This window comes from Falco peregrinus, chromosome 2, assembly GCF_023634155.1.
Source record: "Falco peregrinus isolate bFalPer1 chromosome 2, bFalPer1.pri, whole genome shotgun sequence".
NCBI lineage: Eukaryota > Metazoa > Chordata > Aves > Falconiformes > Falconidae > Falco > Falco peregrinus.
The window spans coordinates 117,840,229-117,859,376 of NC_073722.1; the positions used below are offsets into that span (position 1 = coordinate 117,840,229).

The 19,148-nt window shown below is 47.2% G+C and overlaps 1 protein-coding gene across 1 annotated transcript in view; it reads right to left on the reverse strand.

Moving 5' to 3' along the window:
• Nucleotides 1-19,148, reverse strand: part of DNAH9 (dynein axonemal heavy chain 9) — a 186,023-nt gene that overhangs the window by 102,668 nt on the left and 64,207 nt on the right. The window contains exons 40-46 of the mRNA XM_055796132.1: nucleotides 18,041-18,143; nucleotides 16,326-16,565; nucleotides 8,228-8,389; nucleotides 7,196-7,392; nucleotides 4,491-4,653; nucleotides 2,359-2,482; nucleotides 186-328 (exon numbers count right to left, since the gene is read on the reverse strand). Coding sequence (XP_055652107.1) covers nucleotides 186-328; nucleotides 2,359-2,482; nucleotides 4,491-4,653; nucleotides 7,196-7,392; nucleotides 8,228-8,389; nucleotides 16,326-16,565; nucleotides 18,041-18,143 — 1,132 coding nt within the window. The remainder of the gene's footprint in view (nucleotides 1-185; nucleotides 329-2,358; nucleotides 2,483-4,490; nucleotides 4,654-7,195; nucleotides 7,393-8,227; nucleotides 8,390-16,325; nucleotides 16,566-18,040; nucleotides 18,144-19,148) is intronic.

Below are 19,148 nucleotides of genomic sequence, written 5' to 3' on the forward strand. Positions count from 1 at the left end.
ACAGCATTTCCTCTGCTTTAGTACTGCTCGCTGAGAGAATCACAGCTCCCCCCATGAACAGGCAGAAAAGCCTCTCAGGCTGCATCTGATCACCCTGCGAGGGAGCCCAAAGCAGCTCCGGGCTGTGCCCCTGCACCCAGGTCCGTGGTGAGGACCCGACCGTCCCACCTCCTGCTCTGTCTCACCTTCAGCTGTCGTCGAACACGCTCTATAAAAAACTTCCAGCAAGTCTCCCTGGAGTCCACCAGCCCCCGGCCTTTGACTTCATTCCTCACGCTGTTGATTATGTTCTCAACTTCATCATCAGGGAAGAGGTCAGGGATTTCACCTAAGAAAAAAGGGCAGGCTTTGGTTTACTGCTCTGGGTTTTGGTGCAGTCTTAGAGCAAAGTGAAGCAGCTGCTTCCCTCTTCAGGGGCTCAGGGCAGCCCCTTCCTTGAGAAAAATCATTGTGCCAAGTGCCCGCAGGCTCCAGCAGCAGAAAGGCGGCACAAAAGGTCATTCTGCTAAAAAACCCCACACTTGTGAGAGCAAACTCCCTTATAAAAGCACAAAGTAAACACAGAACTGAATCAAAGTACAGAAACAGCATTCTTTTCTGATCTACAGTGCTAATTAGATTACCCACCAAAAATGAAATACCGAATATGCTGTACACAGTAATGAAATCATTTTAGTTTTGCAAACAAATTATTTACAGTTACAACTCCTGCAGATGTTCAATGCCATTTCCAGCAATGGTCAAATAACTCCCAGATCACCAAAACGTTTTAAAAGTTAGAAATATTTCAGAAACTATTAAAAGTTAATAGTTATGCAACTGATGGCCAAAAATGTCCCTGACCAAATCTATATTTTTTAGTGGTTCCTTATTTTATCACCTGTTCACTTCCTTTCTGGCTTCTGATTTGATTGAAATCATCATTATTGAGTGAGATACTGTTAATATGAGCACTAATCACTTAGGAAAATATACTAATCAGATAGTCCTCGTTTATAAGGAAGACTAAAATATATATTTTTGTTCTAGCTTCTTAGGTGATGATAAGAAGTGAAACAAGTAAGAAAAACAAGCAGGCAGGTAGCCGAGAGCAGCCAGACCCATCAGGGTGGGTACCAGGTCGTGCCATGTGAAGTCACCGTCCCTGCACGGTCCCCTCCTCAGTCCGGCTGCAATTCTACACTGCCTCCCTGGACCCAGGGTGAGGACCCTGAGCTGCTCCCACTTCCCCACGGAGCAAGCACAGGAAAACAGAACACCTTATAAGATGACATAGACATCCCGCAGCCAGGCTGCTCAGCCTGCCTCTTGCCGAAGGACACTGCAGAGCTTCACCTTGAGTCATGAGATGTTTGTGTTGTCTACACCATGCATAAGAGGTGGTGGGAGCTACTCGCCATCCTCCACAACAACCCCTGTCCTTACTCCTGCTTACAGATTCATCGCAAGCAGGGATTGTTTGCTGCTGAAGCCATCTGGACAATTTATAGCCACATATGTCAACTCTGGAGTTACTCACAAACCATCGCTCCACCGTGCTGTCAACTCGCCACCCCTCACAATCCACAGAGGTCACCTGAACCAGCTGGTGTCTTCCCACTTCCGACTCATAAATAAGGCCACAAGTGGCACCATTAGCAGCAGTGATTTAGCAGGGAGTCTGGGGAATCCCCCCGCCCTGAGTTACCCAGTGCAGTCACGCTGGCACAGCTGCACACCCCCACGTGCACTGCAGCGCGCCCAGCATGGGGACTGCTCACCCACACGTACTGGTGCTGGGCTCCGCAGGGAAACAGGGACTGGCAGGTACACTGACAATTCTGCAGTTGTTTTTGTTAAGTAAGAACTCAAAATCTTAAATGTATCTGAAAAGACAAAGAGGAACAGGACTGCAATGGGATAAGCAGCTAGTTAATACACACAGACATGGTTGTCTGGTGGCTTTGCAGATACCCAGTCAAATATTCTAGCCAAGAATAATCTTATTTTATTAGACAACTAGAGTGTGGCTGCACTGGATCCATAGGTCAAACTCCTCATCTGTCAGTACGTTCCTTCGGCTCTGTCCTCAGCTGCAATATCACAACAGGCACGTCACTTAACAACCGTGTGCAGTATAACATGAAGTATGCAAGAACTAGGTACAAGACATCAGAAAAAGAAAATCTACCAGATGATGGAGCGCATCCTCACCATGGAGACCTCAGCACTGCTTTTGCTCTAGAGCTTAACCCACGTATCTCCTAGCTTACTTCATATATCGCCCTTCTGTATATTTGAGAACTTCAGATGCAACCACTTGGAGCAAAACTACATTGCAAAGGGGGAGAGCAGAAATCAAAGCAATGAGAGATGTACCTGATGCTAAAAAGTCATTCACCAGCACCAAGAACTGTTCATCCACCACTTGCGCGTCGGTCATCAGGAACACGGTGCCTACATTCTTCATGCCGGCTTTCAGGTACTGATTTGCCAGGTCTGCCTGGGGGTTGAAAAGCAAGTGGATTTAGGGGCTGCACCTACATTCTGCAAAGCACGGGCTAGGTATCACCCCTACAAGCGGGATATTTTAGAATCTTCCATTAACTGAGAACAAAGCAATTGCAATTAATTAGCATGAAACTGTACTTTGGCCAACCTCCATCTTCACAGCTGAACCTTCCAGGTCGTATGTGGGAGTCTATTGCTATCATCATCATCCCTCACTAAGTAAGACTTATTAACACTATGCCCAGGTCTGCATCACACACAAACGAGAAGAAAGCCCTGGCCAGCACTACTAGCCACAGGGGAATGTCTGTGGCTGAAACACTTCGAGGTCAATGGATGTGGCTGAAGCCATCGATGCAATCGCTGGTTATGGAGACTGCAAGGGGCATTCATCAAGGCTCACTCAGCTCCGGGCCGTGGGTACAGCAAGTCACATACACAAGGACAGATGCTAAAGCACCACAGGCACCGGGAGAGACAGCAGTGACTAGAGATGTTGGTCCTCGGTATCCCCATGCTGTAGATTTCTCTGGTTTCACAAGTATACATTAATATATTTTTTTTTCCTGAGGTGTTGCAACACATTTTTTTGTTTGTGAGAACGGCAGCAGGATGCCGTCTGCAGACACCGATTTTTTCAGTTGTGTATTTCTTCCTCCTCTTCCAGACTCTGAGCAGGGACTCACCCTACAATCTCCTACTTGGTGCAGTAATGCTAAGAGCCTGTGCACACAAAAAAGCTGTTTCATTTCACAGGGAACAGGAAACCATCTTTTTGAAATTCAAGTTGTTCATGAGATGGGCAAAATAACATTATCCTGTTCAAACTCCATCCTTTCCTTCCTGCCCCTCCAGGCAGGATAACAGACATGTGGGGGACCCTGAAGGAATGCGTTGGCCAATGTATCAGAAACTCTCTTAGAAATTCAGCAAACACACATGCTTCTTCCAAAAGAACCATTACTGATTTTCATCGCTAGAAATTTGGATTAGATCAATTATAATAGCAGGAGGGGCCAAGGGCAGACAGGGTAATCTATCACCATCTCATTCTTCCATATCTGAGAAAAAAAATGATTCCGTATTTAATAAATTCTTTGAAAATGAATACAGAGTGAAGACAACATCACATTATCTTCCAGCTCCCCAGGCAGAGCTTCAAAAACAAGTTTATTAATTCTGGTGGTATGAAGCCATATCCCTAGATGGGAGCACAAGCCTCCTTGATGTACAGGCAGGTAGGAGCTAGAAAACACCATGAGCAGGGCTGAAGACCAGAGTGGAGAGCTGAAAATACCCAAAAGATGGTGGGACACGATGAAAACAACTTGTACACAAGCACAGGTTGTCAGGATGGGGAAGGAACCCAGGGCTCATTGACCACCACCTCTCCCAGGCAGAACGGAGTAAAGTGATTTTTTACAACACGTCTAACGAGAATCATTTTCCCAGCAGCTAAAATACTTTTAAACCATTGCAGCGGTATTTTAAAATGATAATTCATAACTCCTAAGCTCACTGGCCTGTGTATGAATATAAGCACAGGCACATGTCGCCTATAGCAAACCATCCACCCCCGGCAGTCCCTCCTCCCTTACACAAAGCAGCAGAGGAAGAGCTGGATACAGTTTAGGAACTCTCCTCCCACTTTTCCCTGCTCCTTTCCCACCTCCAAATCACTCCACAACAAGCATCTCACAGATGAGCTAGCTACCACATCTTGGTTTAATTAGAAATAGTTAGGGTTCATTAGCCCAGCCCAGCCTGAAACGAAGCCTGGGGCTGGGGTGCCGCCGGGGCAGGCAGGGACAGCAGGGCTGCCTGTGCCCCCCTGCAGACACGCTGCAGCAAGGTGTTTGGAGAAGCATCACTCCCCTCCACAGCCCCATGTCCTGTCTGGAGCTTTTTAGCATCACTCGATATGCAACAAGAAAAAGTTTTCAGGGCAAGTACTACGATTTGTTTCCTTCCCTTCCACCTCAGCCCTAAAAGGCACCTACCTTCAGGTCAGGGATGCCATAGCCTTTCCGCAAAGTGATCTGGAAAACCTCCAGAGAGCTGATGAAGGCTGCCAGCCTGGTCAGGCTCTGCTTGCCACTCCCACCCACACCAACCAGGAGAGCGTTTCCTCTGGGGGACTCCAGGATACGGTTGATGCGGCAACTAAAGTGAAGCATACGAAATCTCTTATTAACGAGAGTATTTTTCTTTTTCTCTGCCTGGTGCTTTTCAATACATATTTTATTCACTAAGAAATTGTATTCTGAATGGGATGAAAAATGTCAATCTAAGAGACACATCAGCAATCAATCCCCATCTCTGCTGATACCTATACAAAGGACGTAGCTGATGGAAAAAATATTTTGGTAGCAATTCAGGCTGTGTCCAATTTTTTTCTCATCTGCCGAGTCCTGCTGGACAGAACTATTTTAAGGTGAATGTCCGAACATCTTTGCGGGGAGGACAAGGGTCAAAGCACGCTACATTGCCATGCCAAAACCCAGAACAAAATTCAAGGCTCTGATACAACTCGCCAGTAAAAGTTTTCTCTTCACAAACCATTTGGGATTCATGTTCAGGTGAAGAGTCCTGCTGTGCTTTAAAGCATATTCATATATGTCTAGAATGGCATAAAATCCATCTGGAAAACACAGTCCATGCTTCTTATTTATCCAAACCACCACTACCTGAGAGTTAAGATTTTTTTTCACTCTCAAAATAAACTTGCTGTTATTTTCCAGATCTGTTCACTTGTCCTGTGTGAGCCACACTGTGAATTCTGCCTGCTTCCAGTTTATTCTCTTTAAGCAAATGCTGACATCTCCACATGTTAAAACCCCAAGCGAGGCGGTTTAGAGGATCCTACCTGTGAAACCCTCACTGTCCGGTGTCTCAGATGCGCCCCCTCTTCACATCATTGCCTTTATTCACTCAACTGAGTATTTTCTTAGAGTATTCCGATTAATTTTTAAATAAGACTGCAAGGAATACTGTACTGTTTCATTACAACTCAAGTATTTTATGATCTATGCGCAGACTCCCCACTGATTGTGAAATTATACCCAGAAAAGCAAGCCAGTTTGTGTGGAGATCTTTAGAGTTCCTCAGAGAGTTAGGCTCTCCCTGAAGATGCCACTGTGGTCGCTGCCCCGATGTGCTCTCCAGGGCTGTGCTTTCTGAATGTGCACACTGAGCCCTGGGGTGGGAGGTGACTGGCAGGTATCTCCCATTTCCTAACATAAATTAAGTCCCTGACTTTTCCTTTTTTTCTTTTTTTTTTTTCCCCCCCTGCAACTGAAAATTTTCAGCAAATTTGAGCTGACATTCATAAGCTGTTCGAGATGGAATAAGTTCTGCGCTGCAGCAAAATGCAATTTCCAAGTGCAATGAATGAAATTCACCCAGCTCCAGTGAAAATCATACTGAACACTCAAACCTCACTTTCCTGATTATCCACAATATAAGCTGGAGGGATAGTGCCAGGTTTTGTTGCAAATCCCAATTTATATAAAGTGCAAAAGGAGCGCAAGATTACTGTTATCGTCACCTTTCCGCAAGCAATGCAAGCAGAAACACCTATGGACATCAGGTGGCACATGGCTCGCTAGCACAAAGGAGTAAATGCCCACACCATAAGGGAAAACATTCCCCAGCACACTACACTGCAAAAGTAAAAATTTGTTGAGCTCTTAGAACAGAAACAGTTAAACGGCTAGTTAAAAGGAGTAGCACTTTATATTTTTATTTTTTTAAAATTTGCATGAAAGTAACTGCATTAAGTTGCCAGGTCCAGCAAGAACTGAAATCAGGCACATGGCTGTGCAGCAGGACAGCGGCTTCCTTCTAGCTTAGTCACAAATCTGCAACGCCTGATACAATGTTTTCATACAAAATCAGTTAAAACTGTGATATACAGGGCAGGTCCATCTTCTGAAGGGATCTAAAGCCAGATCTGCATTTCAGCACCCAGAAATGAGTCTGTCTCTGCTGGGATTCCCAACAGGCTTTTAAATCGTATTTGAAAGCTGGAGGTACGCCTCGCTATCTATACCAGGCATGTAAATAGCTTCATAATCATCAACTGGAGGCTTGCTATTTTCATATAGTCCCACACATCCAATTTCCAGAGGGAATCCATCCAGATTCTCCAGGCACCAAAACGCGAGCAGGATTTCCAAAAGATCAAAGCAGGTTGAATGCCTCAATCCATTTGAACTGGTAGCCTGAAGGCACATAATTTTGCTTTACATACATTTGAAAATCCCACTGAGAACCTGTGTAAACACAGCTCTAAACCAGTTGTGAAAGTGTTTTGGGAAATCCCAGTATAACCAGTTCTGTAGCTGGCGGTCAAGTGAAGACAATAAAGCGCTTGAACGCTGTCACATACAATAAATGTTCATGCCATCTACAGAACATCAAGGGACAAAGATATCATAACAGCGACCGGACTTTAAAATAACCCCCAGCACGCAGCCTCTCCATCTGACAGCCCCAGGCAACCTCACGGCTCCAGAGCTGCCCTCCGAACACCAGCTGGAGCAGCAGCGCAGCGCTGCTGCCGGACACACCGCATGGGCAGGTGAAGCCTCTGCACACCTGCAGCTCCAGCAGCTGTCACACACTTACACCCTCCAGAAAACTCCACAGAAGCAATCTGCACAGACAAATGCTACGAGACCACAAAGCCACAAAATCCCCTTACACGTGGCACATGGCATCCTCAAAGAGTACCAGGTTCATGGCAGCGTTGACCTCATTGTAGTTGTCCAAGGCTTCCACAAGGACCTGGTTCAACTCCTCCCAGGATGGAACTGGCCTGTAACTGGGTTCACCAATGCCTTTAGCAAAATGGCAATAAACATTCATTCTCTTGGTCTGCTCTAAAGTTTCCTCAATGTCCTGTCAATGTCAAAGAGGACAAAAAAGAATAATAAAATATATATTTATATACACACATGTAGAACAAGCATAGGAAAAAACCACTGCAGGTCTCTGCCATCTTTTCAAGTAAGGTATGGCATTCCAGCAAATGCCTTTTATGCCCATATAGTTGCACCCGCATGTTGGAAAAAGGGTGAAAGGGAAAGAGGGGAAAAGGAGAAAGCCCCAAATCTGACTTCTTTTGCTCTGACAACTTTTTGTCAAGTCACAAAAACTCAACTCATTACCATAAGAGAACGTGGCCACAAGAAAAGCCCCACGGCAAGAGCCATAGCATTAGCCTGTTGCATGGACAGTGATAAACCTGGAGGAAAGTCTGCTGTCTGCACCGCTTATCGCTTCAGCGAGGCTTGTGTGATTCACATGGCAGCACAGCTGGGTGATGCCGGCCCGAAGGGAAGCAGGTCTGGAGCTTTCACTCGAAAGAAACTTTGGAAAAAGGGAAAGCACTAGGGATTTGTGCCTGCATGTCACTGTGCTCCCATCAAGACCAGGGATCTGATCCTTCTCCTGCTTTTGCCACGAGACTTAAAGCACTTAAAGGAATTTAATTAATCCACAGATGCCAAATCGCCTCTCCCCATTGCCCTTCTGGAGTGCATCATTCACCCCTGTCACAGCAGCAGCAGCCCAGGATGCAGATGACAGATTTTGCTCCTGGGCTCCCATTAAGAGCACTGCCCTCCAGGCAAGCAAGAGATGAGCAGACACTGGGTCAAACTTTGATAATGATGTACATGCTTACAGGAGAAAAGTTCATTGGGAAAGCAGAGTTAGGAACCTCAACACTTACATCATAGAATTTCTTCACCATCTCCAGCTGGATTTTATCAAAGGTACCGTAATCATTTTCTTCAACCATCTTATCCCGGTACACCCGGTTTGACTCATGCAGGTAGAGTTTCACTAGGTCTTGGGGTTGCTTCAGACATTCAGGGGTAGAGAACAGAAGGCCCTATGGAGAGCAGAGACAGTCAGTGAACCCCATCATGACCCCAAGGAACCAACCTCACCCCAGCATCCAGGCTGCCACGCTTAGGAAAGAGCCAAATCACAATATGCAGAGTCATTACAACAACCTGCAACTGCCCCTCCGAACAAGCCCCTACTGAACAGTCCCTGGAGGACATGCCCTCCGTCACCCCCTGTCTCCCAAAGCAGTTTGTATTTGTTATACTTGTTTCGATACCCTAAACAGCATCCCCAGTGCAGCCTGGCTGGGCTGCTGGTCCTGACCTCAGCAGCAAAGAGCACACAGTGTGGCTTTTTTACATCCCAACACCATGCCACGGGTGCTTTGTCAAGAAAAAAAAAAAAAAAAAAAAAAAAAAAAAGAGTTTGGAAATTTTAGTGGTGGTGATATTTTTTTTAAAAAAAATAAATAAATTTTAATTAGGCGCATTCTGCCTGCAGGAAATACTAGTTGCTGTCTGTTTATCACAGTATGTTTATCATGAACTCTATTAAAATGCATAAAAGAATTATATTTCAAAGAGATGTCGCCTATAACTAAGCCTATTAACAGCACACAGGGTTTTCAATGGTATGAATTAAATAGCTTTTATTCCTAACATCTAATTATTTATACGTAAAATATAAAATGTATTAAAAGCAATGTAAAGCAGTCCCTCTCAGCTCTATGGATCATTGCTCAAACTGTTTGGGTTTCACATTTGTCATTACAGCTGCCAAATTGTTATTGCATTTATTTCAGAAAAAAAAATAGCAAGAAGAGCTGACAACTTGAAGAGAGAAAGGTGAAACCCATCAGGTCCTAAATTGATTTAAAATACCTAAGATTTTAAAAAACTAAATCAGTCACTCTAAAGACACCCTGAGCCGCAAAAGTTGTGTTCTTGATGCAAGCATGTGTAAGGCTACCTCAGAGGGAGGAAAACCCACACTTCAGGAATCTGTAATCAGTTTATTAGCTTAACACCTGCACATCTCCCTTTTCCTCACTCTGCAAACCTGACCTGCACACTCCTCTCAGCAGAGCTATCACGCTCCTCTGTGAGCACACCAGCTGTGTCCCCAGCAAGCGACGGGGATGCTCTGCCTGTGAGGCTGCTCTTCCAGCCACTGCGTCTATGGCTGGGATGCACAGAGGAATCACGGCCATGGGTCACTGCACCTCTGATGGATGTGGTGCCAACACTAAAAAAGAAAACAGATAGCACCTTGCCCTTTGTCACATCAATGCAAGTTTTATCCATTTGGCTCTTGAGTCCTCAGGTTGTATTTCAGCCAAATCTTTCAGCTTCTCCCCCTCACCAGAAAGGTCGGAACTCTGCCACACCAAGGCTTCTCTACACAATGATGTCAAATGTCATGACGTCGATAAGATAGTGACATGCCAGCAAAGGCTTTGGCTGAGAGGCACAGCCGTGCCCATTGGGGTGCCAGGGCATCGCCACCGGGCTGCAGGGAACCACCACACTCTGGCTGAGATTCATCAGATCAAGATTTATTACCAGGTAATCCTGAGTGACAGGCTCCTCAGCAGCTTAATAATCACCCCAGGAGATGATGATATTTGGCACGGAAATGGGGAATATGCTAATTGTCCCAGCAAGACTTGTCTGCTGTGTTGTCGCCACGCATCAACGTGCCGGCGGAGACAGGCTGTCACAGGTCTGACAAGGCAGGACCTGAGCTCAGCCGGGCAATTTTCCCATGATCTCCATGAAACAAAGGACCGAGGAGCACCCATGACCCCATCCGCCTGCCAGGGTGCCTGTCCCCTCCCAGCAGGATCTCACGTGCCCTGCACCCACCACAGCTGTGCTGGGGAAGCCTGGGAGGTATTTCTGCCACCCATCAGAACCCTGCAGACAGTGACAAGTACCCGTCAGCTCACACTTCACGACGTCAGCAGGCTGGGTGGCCAGCAGCCCTGGCCAGGGGGGCAGTTCCCACCACAGCTCCATGAAGGAGCCTTAGCTCACAGCATTACACACAGCAGGTTATTGCAACCCTCTGACCAGGAACTGTCTCCAAGAGCCACATCGCACACACCAGTTCGCCAGAGTTTTATCCCCACCTCCCCAAGCATTGGTTCCTCACAAAGCCTTGGAAGATTTCCACAAGACACCAGCTTTTATGCAATACCATTTTCTTCATCTGGAAGTTTCAGGTGCTCGAGATTTCATTTGGAGCCACTCACAAGTAAAAGGATCGCTCATCCTTCTATAGCGAGATGCGCAGCACTGGTACTGCCCGCAGTATCTTTGAGTCCTACATCGCACAGCCACATGATTTTTAGTAATAGAGTAGGTCTTCAAAGAAAATATTCAAAGTCAAATGGTCAGATAGTCCAGTGGAGAGAGATATTTAATTGTTTCTTTGTACCCTAATATGCCTTTAGGGGAACACATGGAAGAAATGCATACTCCATCTCTACATGGAAATATATTGCATATAAATAGACAAAACAGGAACTAAAAAGGTCTCTGCACATACAGGACAATCATGGATAGTCAAAGGCTTTGCATGCTGCTACCTAGAACACAATAAAACCTACGTGTAGAGAGAAGCTGAATATTTGGATTTAAAAAAATAAATAAAAAGCACTAGACACATTCAAGCCATTTTGGCAAAACCTGCAAAACCGTAACACCCATCCAGCAACCAAGGTCTGAAGCAACATAATGTGAATTCTGGACACCAGGCTTGCTAAGCTGATAATTATTTCCACTTCTGAAGCGTTGCACCCCGCCAGGCTCCCTGCCAGCAGGCTGGCTCCCTGCTGGTGCTGAGGGCAGCACCGGGGTGCACAGCCCAGCCTGCCCTACACACCAGCCCCAGGGAAGGTGCACGGCGAGTGCGAAGAGCAAGTTAACGTGCTCCCGCAACGGGGTGATCAGGTGACAGAACAGAAAGTCTCCTGGGCATAAAAAGGTAAGAAAAATAAATTGCTTTCTTTGCAGTCTAAATAACATTTAAAATAATAACTTGTGCAGTGCAGCAACCCCTTCCCGGGTGTCCTGCACTGTTGGACTACGCACTTGGCTCTCCTCCTTCCTGGCGTTACTCTTGGGGCTCCTGGAGCAGCCTCAGCACTTTGAGGACAGCGGTGACATGGAAACAGTGACAAACACAGCATTTCTATCAGCAGTGCGTGGGCCAGGAACCCGGAGTGCTATTTAAAAGTATTGCACCTATTTTAAAACATGCTCATCAGAGGGGATTGATGAGGGGCTCCAGCCACCCCACCAGCCCTGCAGAATGCTGCGCCTGCTGCGTGTGATGGAGCAGCCCATAACCAGCCGCTGGCATCTGGACCTCCATTAGGAAAATAAATAGCAGGGATGGTAAGACAGCAGAAGGGGGAAGGTCTAAAACCAGGCCAGCTCAAGTAACCAGATCCCGACCAAGCCCAAGGCTAAGTCATGCCAAACAACCGCACAGATCTTCATGTGACATGTTGCTTGGCAATCTTGTTAGAAAGGGGAATAAAAAGCAAAATACAACCCTGCTGAGTCTATGATTATTATTTTACAGAGATGACAGATATAATTTAGAGCATAATACCATGGTAACCCTTTCAGATGGAAAGACAGACAGCAACAGGGCTTTCTCTGGTGTGAGCCAGCAGGGAATATATTTTTAAAAAGCATAATCCACAACTCTGTCACTGCAGAGACCTGTCTTCTTTAATCAAGGGTAAATTGCCTGAGGCGTACCAATCAATTTAACTCTGCAGTGCATGGTGGGACCTAGAGGCATGAAAAGGTGCCATAGGAATGCAAGGAGAAGTAGTGTCAGACTTTAACCATAGATGGGACCTGCTACAACAGGAAAGTAACAGCACCTTCCGATGAGCCTGAAGGACTATAAAGGACTGAAGGGTGACCTTGCCCCTGCAACAGTACCATCACTAACAGCAAGTGATATAGTCCAAAGACAAGGAGCCAGGGCTGCCATTCCTGCAGATCTTGCCTAGACTTACTCCAGCCCCTTCTTACCTGGACTGTGGTTTCCATCCTTCTTTCACCCTAACCATTTCCAGTGAGATGTGACAGCAAATTTAAGCTGGTTTATTACAGCTAGATTTTACACTGTACTTACTGAGCCTTCTGTAAGCATTCAAAAGCAGCCCATTAGCCCAGGGGGTTGAAGATAATCACCAATTTTTGAGGGTCCTGGTTGTTCTTTTTCAAAATCAGGAAGGAGCATCGCTCAATCCAGACCCTAGTGGGTTTCCAGGTCAGCAGGGATCTGAATGTGCTTGCGCACTTATCAGAGAAACTGTGTCCAGTGCTGGCTTCCTTCTCACCTTGGCTCCCTTTCTTCATCCACAGCCCTCCTGGCAGTCCCTCCCTCCCTGGAGACTCGTGTGCCCCTCTGGGGAGCCAGCCCCTGCACATACTGCCCTGGAGACACCAGCTAGTTCCTACATAACGGCCTGAACCAAAGCTGAGGGTGAGGACATAACTAGTCAGGCACAAAGAAGTCCCACTGAAGATGCTCAGATCCCCAGAGGTGATCATACCAATTAGTCTGGACAAACATGAACAGTGCTTGACAAAGCCAGCCTGCTGCTGCGTGCCCCGGTCTCCTGTCGCTGGGTATATAGGCTGCGATTTTTCCCTTTGGTTTCACCAACACCTATTTTTGTCCAGACAAACCTCCCTGGTGTTTTGTCAACATTCGGAGTGAAAACCTGCTGGAGTCACCTTCAGCTGAACCCTTGCACCAAGCAACACAGCCACCAGCCTGATCAGCTCGGGTCGGGTGGCGATGGGTATTGGGTGCAGAAGGAAAAACAAGAAGGCAATAAGCATCCCTGTCTGTCTGCTGAAAGGAGTTACTGCTGACTTGTTTTGGGGCGGTCTTCCTTGTTTTGTGCAACATTCATGTACATACCAGCTCAAAATTAACTCATTCTTCATTAGCTGCAGTAATTAAGACACAGGTTCTCGGAGTGTTTTGTAATGAGACAATTAGCACAGGGATCCTTGTCATAAAAGATGTCAGGCAGTTTTGACAAAGGAAATCAAGCTGGGATTGTAAAGTCCTACTTAAACGTTTAGGTACAGCATTAATATCTAATATTGTATGATAATGACAGCGCCGCTGGGCAGATTGCAGAGGGAGCCATCGTTAGCGACCTGTGCAGAGCCAGCAGCATCACAGTACGGCGGCAGCAAGCCCAGGGCTCGTCTCCTCTACCGCTGCAGGTTGCATACGGTTTGTGCCTTTAACAATTATCACTGGCTGCTTGTATAATTACAGAATAGCTGGTAAAACAGCAAACCCCAAGTGCCTTTTATATATGCAGCTATTACGCACTTGGTGTTTGATTGTTTGTCTGGGATTAAAAGGAGTTTGGAAAAGGCACTATGCGCTGACTTACAAGCCTTACCTCCACCTTTCCTCCACCTTCCCACAGGCTAAGGAAACTCAGATGGCCCTCACTGGGGGGGGAGGGGGGGGGTGTTGAGGGGGGGTCCTCCTATTTATTTTTTCCCCCTCTTTTTTTTTTTTTTTCCAAATAGCACCACATCACGGGTCATGGGTCGGAGGTGTAGACCGCAAGGTGGGTGTGGAACTGGCTGGTCAGCCAGGCTCAAAGGTCTAACTTGAGGCCAACTACCAGCAGTGCTCCTCAGGGGTTGGTACCAGGTCAACGCTGTTTAATTTCTTCCTCCATGACATTGGCAGCGCACTCTCAGCAGCTCTGCAGGTGACACTGACCAAGCAGAGAGGTTACGGCACCAAAGGGAGAGACCTTGAAAGGCTGGAGAGAAACGCTGTGTGAGGTTCTATCCACTTTTGGGTCCCCCAGGACAAGACAGATGTTAATGTACGGGAGCGAGTTCAATGGAGACCACCAGGATCATAAAACAGTGGAGCCCAAGACATGCAAGGGAAGGCTGAGAGAAACGGGTTTGTTCAGCCCAGGGGAGGAAGGAATCTCACTGCTGTCTGCAGCTACCTAATGGGGAGTTATAGAGGAGAGCGAGCAATTTAGGGGTTTTATTTGGGATGTGCATAGCAAAGGGGCAAGAGGCAACAAACACAAATTGCAGCAAGGGAAATTCTTGGTGAAATAAAAATATATAAACTTCACCACAGAGTGGATTTAGCAATGCCAAAAGGCCAGAGAGGCTATGGGAACTCCAGCCTTGGAAACACTCACAACTTGTCTGATCAGCCTGACCTAACTTTGAAGTTGGCACTGCTTGAACAGGGGGTTAGACAAAAGACCTCAAGCTAAATTATGAATTTATGAAGATATAATGGATGCAACACATGGAAATGCATTCCCAGGCTCTGGAGCTTCTTTCACACTCAATTTCAGGGAGAAAAAAAAAATAATAAAAATAAAGTGCTCCAGCAGAGCTAAACAGGAAACCAGGAGCTCTGAAAACCCTCAGAATATTTAAGGTAAGGAAATAATCAGGAACAAGCAGGAAAAGGTAAAAAAGGATTTCAAGAAAAATTGAACCACAATTTAAAAAACACGAGACCCAGGAGACAGACTCCCCTACTCCTGCAAGCCATGTGATAAACGAAAAGCCATCTGAGCTCCTGTCACTGCTCCTACCCTCTGGGCCAGCACCAAGATCTGGCAGGACATTTTCTAATATCCCACAACCTTAGCACCTTTCAAGAAGGCTACAGTTAAAATTAAAGCTTCCAGTTGAAATGCTCCTTTTCTCTCTCTGCCTTTCAAAGCACAGATTAACTAGAAGTCAGGATTTAACATGACCCACATCTAACGTCAAAGGCTGCCGATGTTTAGCTGAGCACAAGTGACAGGTCTGATTCCTTCTCGACACAATGGAGTTATTAACTTTTTCAAAGTCCTGTTCTTGGATTTCCCATTGCCTGTCATTACTTCAACCCTTGTCTGACGGACCAGAACACAAGGCACTGAACTTTCAAGCACCTACCGTGTAAAACAGACATTTTAATAAGGAAGGTAACAAATTACAAACTGGGGTTTTACACCAGGTTATGGTGTTTCTAACCTCTTGACTAAGAACTTTCTCAAACTTTATTAATCAGCCTTAAATTCTGAACGGCTCTTTGAGCAGCAATACCTACTGCTTCAAAGCATGAAATTTCCAGGGGAAAAAAGAAAAAAAAAAAAAAACAACTCTCCCCACTGTTGAAGAAAGCATTTCTAAATCCCCTTGGTATAGAACTGGCTCCAGTGGTAATTCAGTTTCAGCAATTAAGTCAGAGCTGGTTTTGATTTATTTATCAACTCTTCATTATTTATGAACTCTTCCAACGCCACCCTCCAAGCCCATGCTGAGTACTTGACCATTGAGGAGCTAAGAAGACACAGCACTATAGGCCAACCAGCTGAGTTGAGCCAGTTACTGCTCTCCTATTTTCAGGGCCAGTAGCCCACTAAGCCGCTACCTACCACACTTCAGTGCAATAAAATTATTTCCCTGTGTGGTGGAACAGCGCCGCTAATCTACACGTTTATACACGTGGGGCTGAGACTCACCAAGACAAGCCCAGCTCCATGACACTCACCAACAGTTGCTTAAGTGCTGAAGTCAGGAGCCCAGAGCTCCCTTCTGTTGGTTCCTTCCACAGCCAAAGGGCGTTTCAACCCACCCAAAACCTGCACCTCCTTCTGGAACTGCTCATCCCACCCCGTTGACCACAGGAGGCTGCAAAGTAAATGAGCTTCTATGTTACTCTAAGTCCCGGGTGATGGCTCTGGAATCCATCCAAAATCAAATCAAATTAGGGGATGGTCCAAGGTCATCCCCTTTCCTTGGGGGACACACATACTGTGTCACTGCTAGGTGGGAGATTGCGCTTTGCTCAGCAAGGCTAGCTGGGCCAGAGGAACACAGGTCCACAGTGTCCCACAGCATCAGGACAAGCTCCAAGTGTCACAGGACAGCAACTGCACTTACTTGGAAGATATTGGAGAAGTCTCTCAGGTTGAAAATGTAGTGGAACTTGATAGCCGTTGGCAGGAAAGTAGCAGCTACTTTCTGATGCAGTCCCAGGGCAAGGGCAATCAGCTGCTGAGCAGATTTTTGCACGGCCCCTGAAAAATTCCCACTCGTCAGGTGCTGCGTTAAAATGGTGCTGTAGATCCTGGACAAGGCATCGCGACCAGGGATGCAGAGAGCGAAGACACAGAAGTGACGCTGAGGAAGAGAAAGGCATGGAAAGGTCAGAGAGATGGGCAAGCACCTCTCAAGCTAAATGCCCTTGGGGATGATGCAATTGGACACGGTGCTAGATAATCTCATCTAGGCTCCCCTTCCCATGAAAGGCTGGGCCAGATGATCTTCCAACCCTTCCAAAGGACGTAGAGGTCCCTTCCAACCTGGGATCTCTATGACTCTGTGACTTTCTGTCCACCTAAACAAGGCAGTTTCCCTCTTCTAATTTCCCAGCAGAGGACAGTTGGCATCATTCTGCTTATTAAATGGATTTTCAACTGCATTTCACAGCTGCTACATTGCAAGTTCAGTCCATTGAAGAGCTGAAGGGCTCTGAAGGTCCCACTGACCTCTGATGAAGCCCAGTCACTGCCTCCATTAGAAACAGCCCCTGGAAGGTGCCATCTCCCAGAAGACCCTTTACTGGTTTGGAACTTGCAAAGACAGAGGGGATGCCTGTATACAGCCAGAGGACACTTCATTTGAACACCCCATCTTGCTAAAGAGGAGCCAGGGCCTGGGCTGACTCTGGTCATGAGGTTTCTCTACAAAGGTGTGAAATTTGCTTCCCACTATCCTGGCTCCCCAGCAGGCAGTAGGTCCCTCCCTACGAGCAGGATCTGTCCCTGGGGCAGCCACCCCACCGAGTTATGGCTGTTCTTGCACGGGCATCCCTTTCTCAGGGTATTTCTCCACTACTGTTCACATGCCAAGCTTTATCCTACAGCACGGCAACGCTGCCGAGAAGGGCACCATCCCTCTGGATGCCATTTGTCCCTGCCTGATGCCAGCAGGACCTGCTCAGTGGTTTTGGTCTGCAGGCAGGGAACAACCAGGCTGCCTCTGACCAGGCTCTGCCACCACAGCCTCGTGGCTTGGAGAAAGGGTACGTAACATCAGAGCTGATAATAACCAGCTCTACAGCCTGGGCAGATCCTCACAGCTCCCAAAAAGAAAGCACTGATGTTTAAGATCTCTTCCCAAGTCTATACTTCTGTTACCATCAGCACTTATGTTGTTTTTTTGGCAGGGGGTTCTTTGGTTTTCTTTGTTTGGGTTTCCCCTCCCCACCTCTTTTTAATGAGGATATATTGCCCACTCCATCAGAAAATTTTAGAAACCAAAAGGCTTTAATGAACTATGTTCCAGAGGTAAATATTAACTAAATGAAGGCAAAAATCAGTCTGTATGAACGAGGAGGCTGTCCTGAAAGTAGGTGTAAAGCTGGCTGATGACTTGCCACTTCTGTGGCTGAGCAGCAGAACATGGGAAAAAACAAACAAGGGAAGCAAGTCTGCTGCTTCACTATTAGGAATTAGTCACTCGACAGATTCATGCCATTTTGACTGATAAAACGACAGCAGCAAGATCTGCCAGTGGTTTGCCTCTACCTCATGCTTAAATAATCCACCCCAAAATGAAGCCCGTGACGTGCCTGCCATGGCGCAGGGCTTTACCTGCAGGCGAGGGTTGATGGTGAAACTCCCCGCAGTCGGGTTCATGCACGACACGTACTGCACGTTCATGATCTCCTTCAGTGACAGCTTGGTCCTATCGTACCTTTGGGCAAAAGAAAAGTGGCACGATGACCACAGCCCGAGCAACTGCCGCTGCCTCTCCCACGGTGCATGTCCATGGGCTGCCAACCTCCACGTGTTTTCAGGGGGGTACATCCTGCGTCTCGCCAAGGCAGGGCCCAGGCTCGCCTGTGCATCTGTAGCACAGCCTGGCACACACAAGTCCTGCTCCTGGTGGAAAGCTTTCAGCTTCAACTACCTGCAACTAATATTATTTCCACCAGCTAGTAACAACCAGTGAGCAAAGCCCTCAGGTCATAGATGTCACTTGCATGGAAATGGTAAAAAAAAAATAAAAAAATCACAGGAGCGGCTGTGATCTGAGCTAGCCTGGGTCAGGGGCAAGCAGGCAGCTGCTGCCGGGGGCAGCTGCCCACCCGCTGCCTGTAGGGAAGGAGGGGGACTCTGCCGATGGAGCCAGGGTGCAGCCCCAGGACCCTGCGGGGGGGCTGCTGGGGCCAGGGCAGCCCCTGGGTAGCAGCAAGCTTTGCCCACCTCACTCCTCACCATCCCTGGAGTGAGCTGCAGCCCCGCTGGGCTGCAAGAGAGGCACCGAGTGTGCAACGAGAGCGCAGGCAGAAAGCCTGGACATGACTGGGAGGGGACACCCGTGCACCGTGTCCCCCATGCCTCCGGCAGAGCCCTTTTTCTGCCAGACTTCCCCAACACCCACAGAGCAAAATTTCTTCCTCCACTCCACTGTCTCCATACTTGGGAAACCCTCGGCCAAGCTGAGGCATGCATGCAGCCGAGGAGACAGGCAATTGCAATGAGTGCCTGCTCCGTATTCCCCATGGTGAGAGCTGCACGCGCTCCTGTCCCACACGGCACGGCTGGCTGCAGTCTAAAATGCACCGATCTCCTCCCAGAACACTGTCGTTTTTTCCTTCAAATTATTTCTGCCTAGAAAATGCTTGTTTGTTGCTGTCTGACTGAAATCAACATTAGATCCTCCCAGCAAGGCCAGTTTGTCTCAGCTTACGTCCTC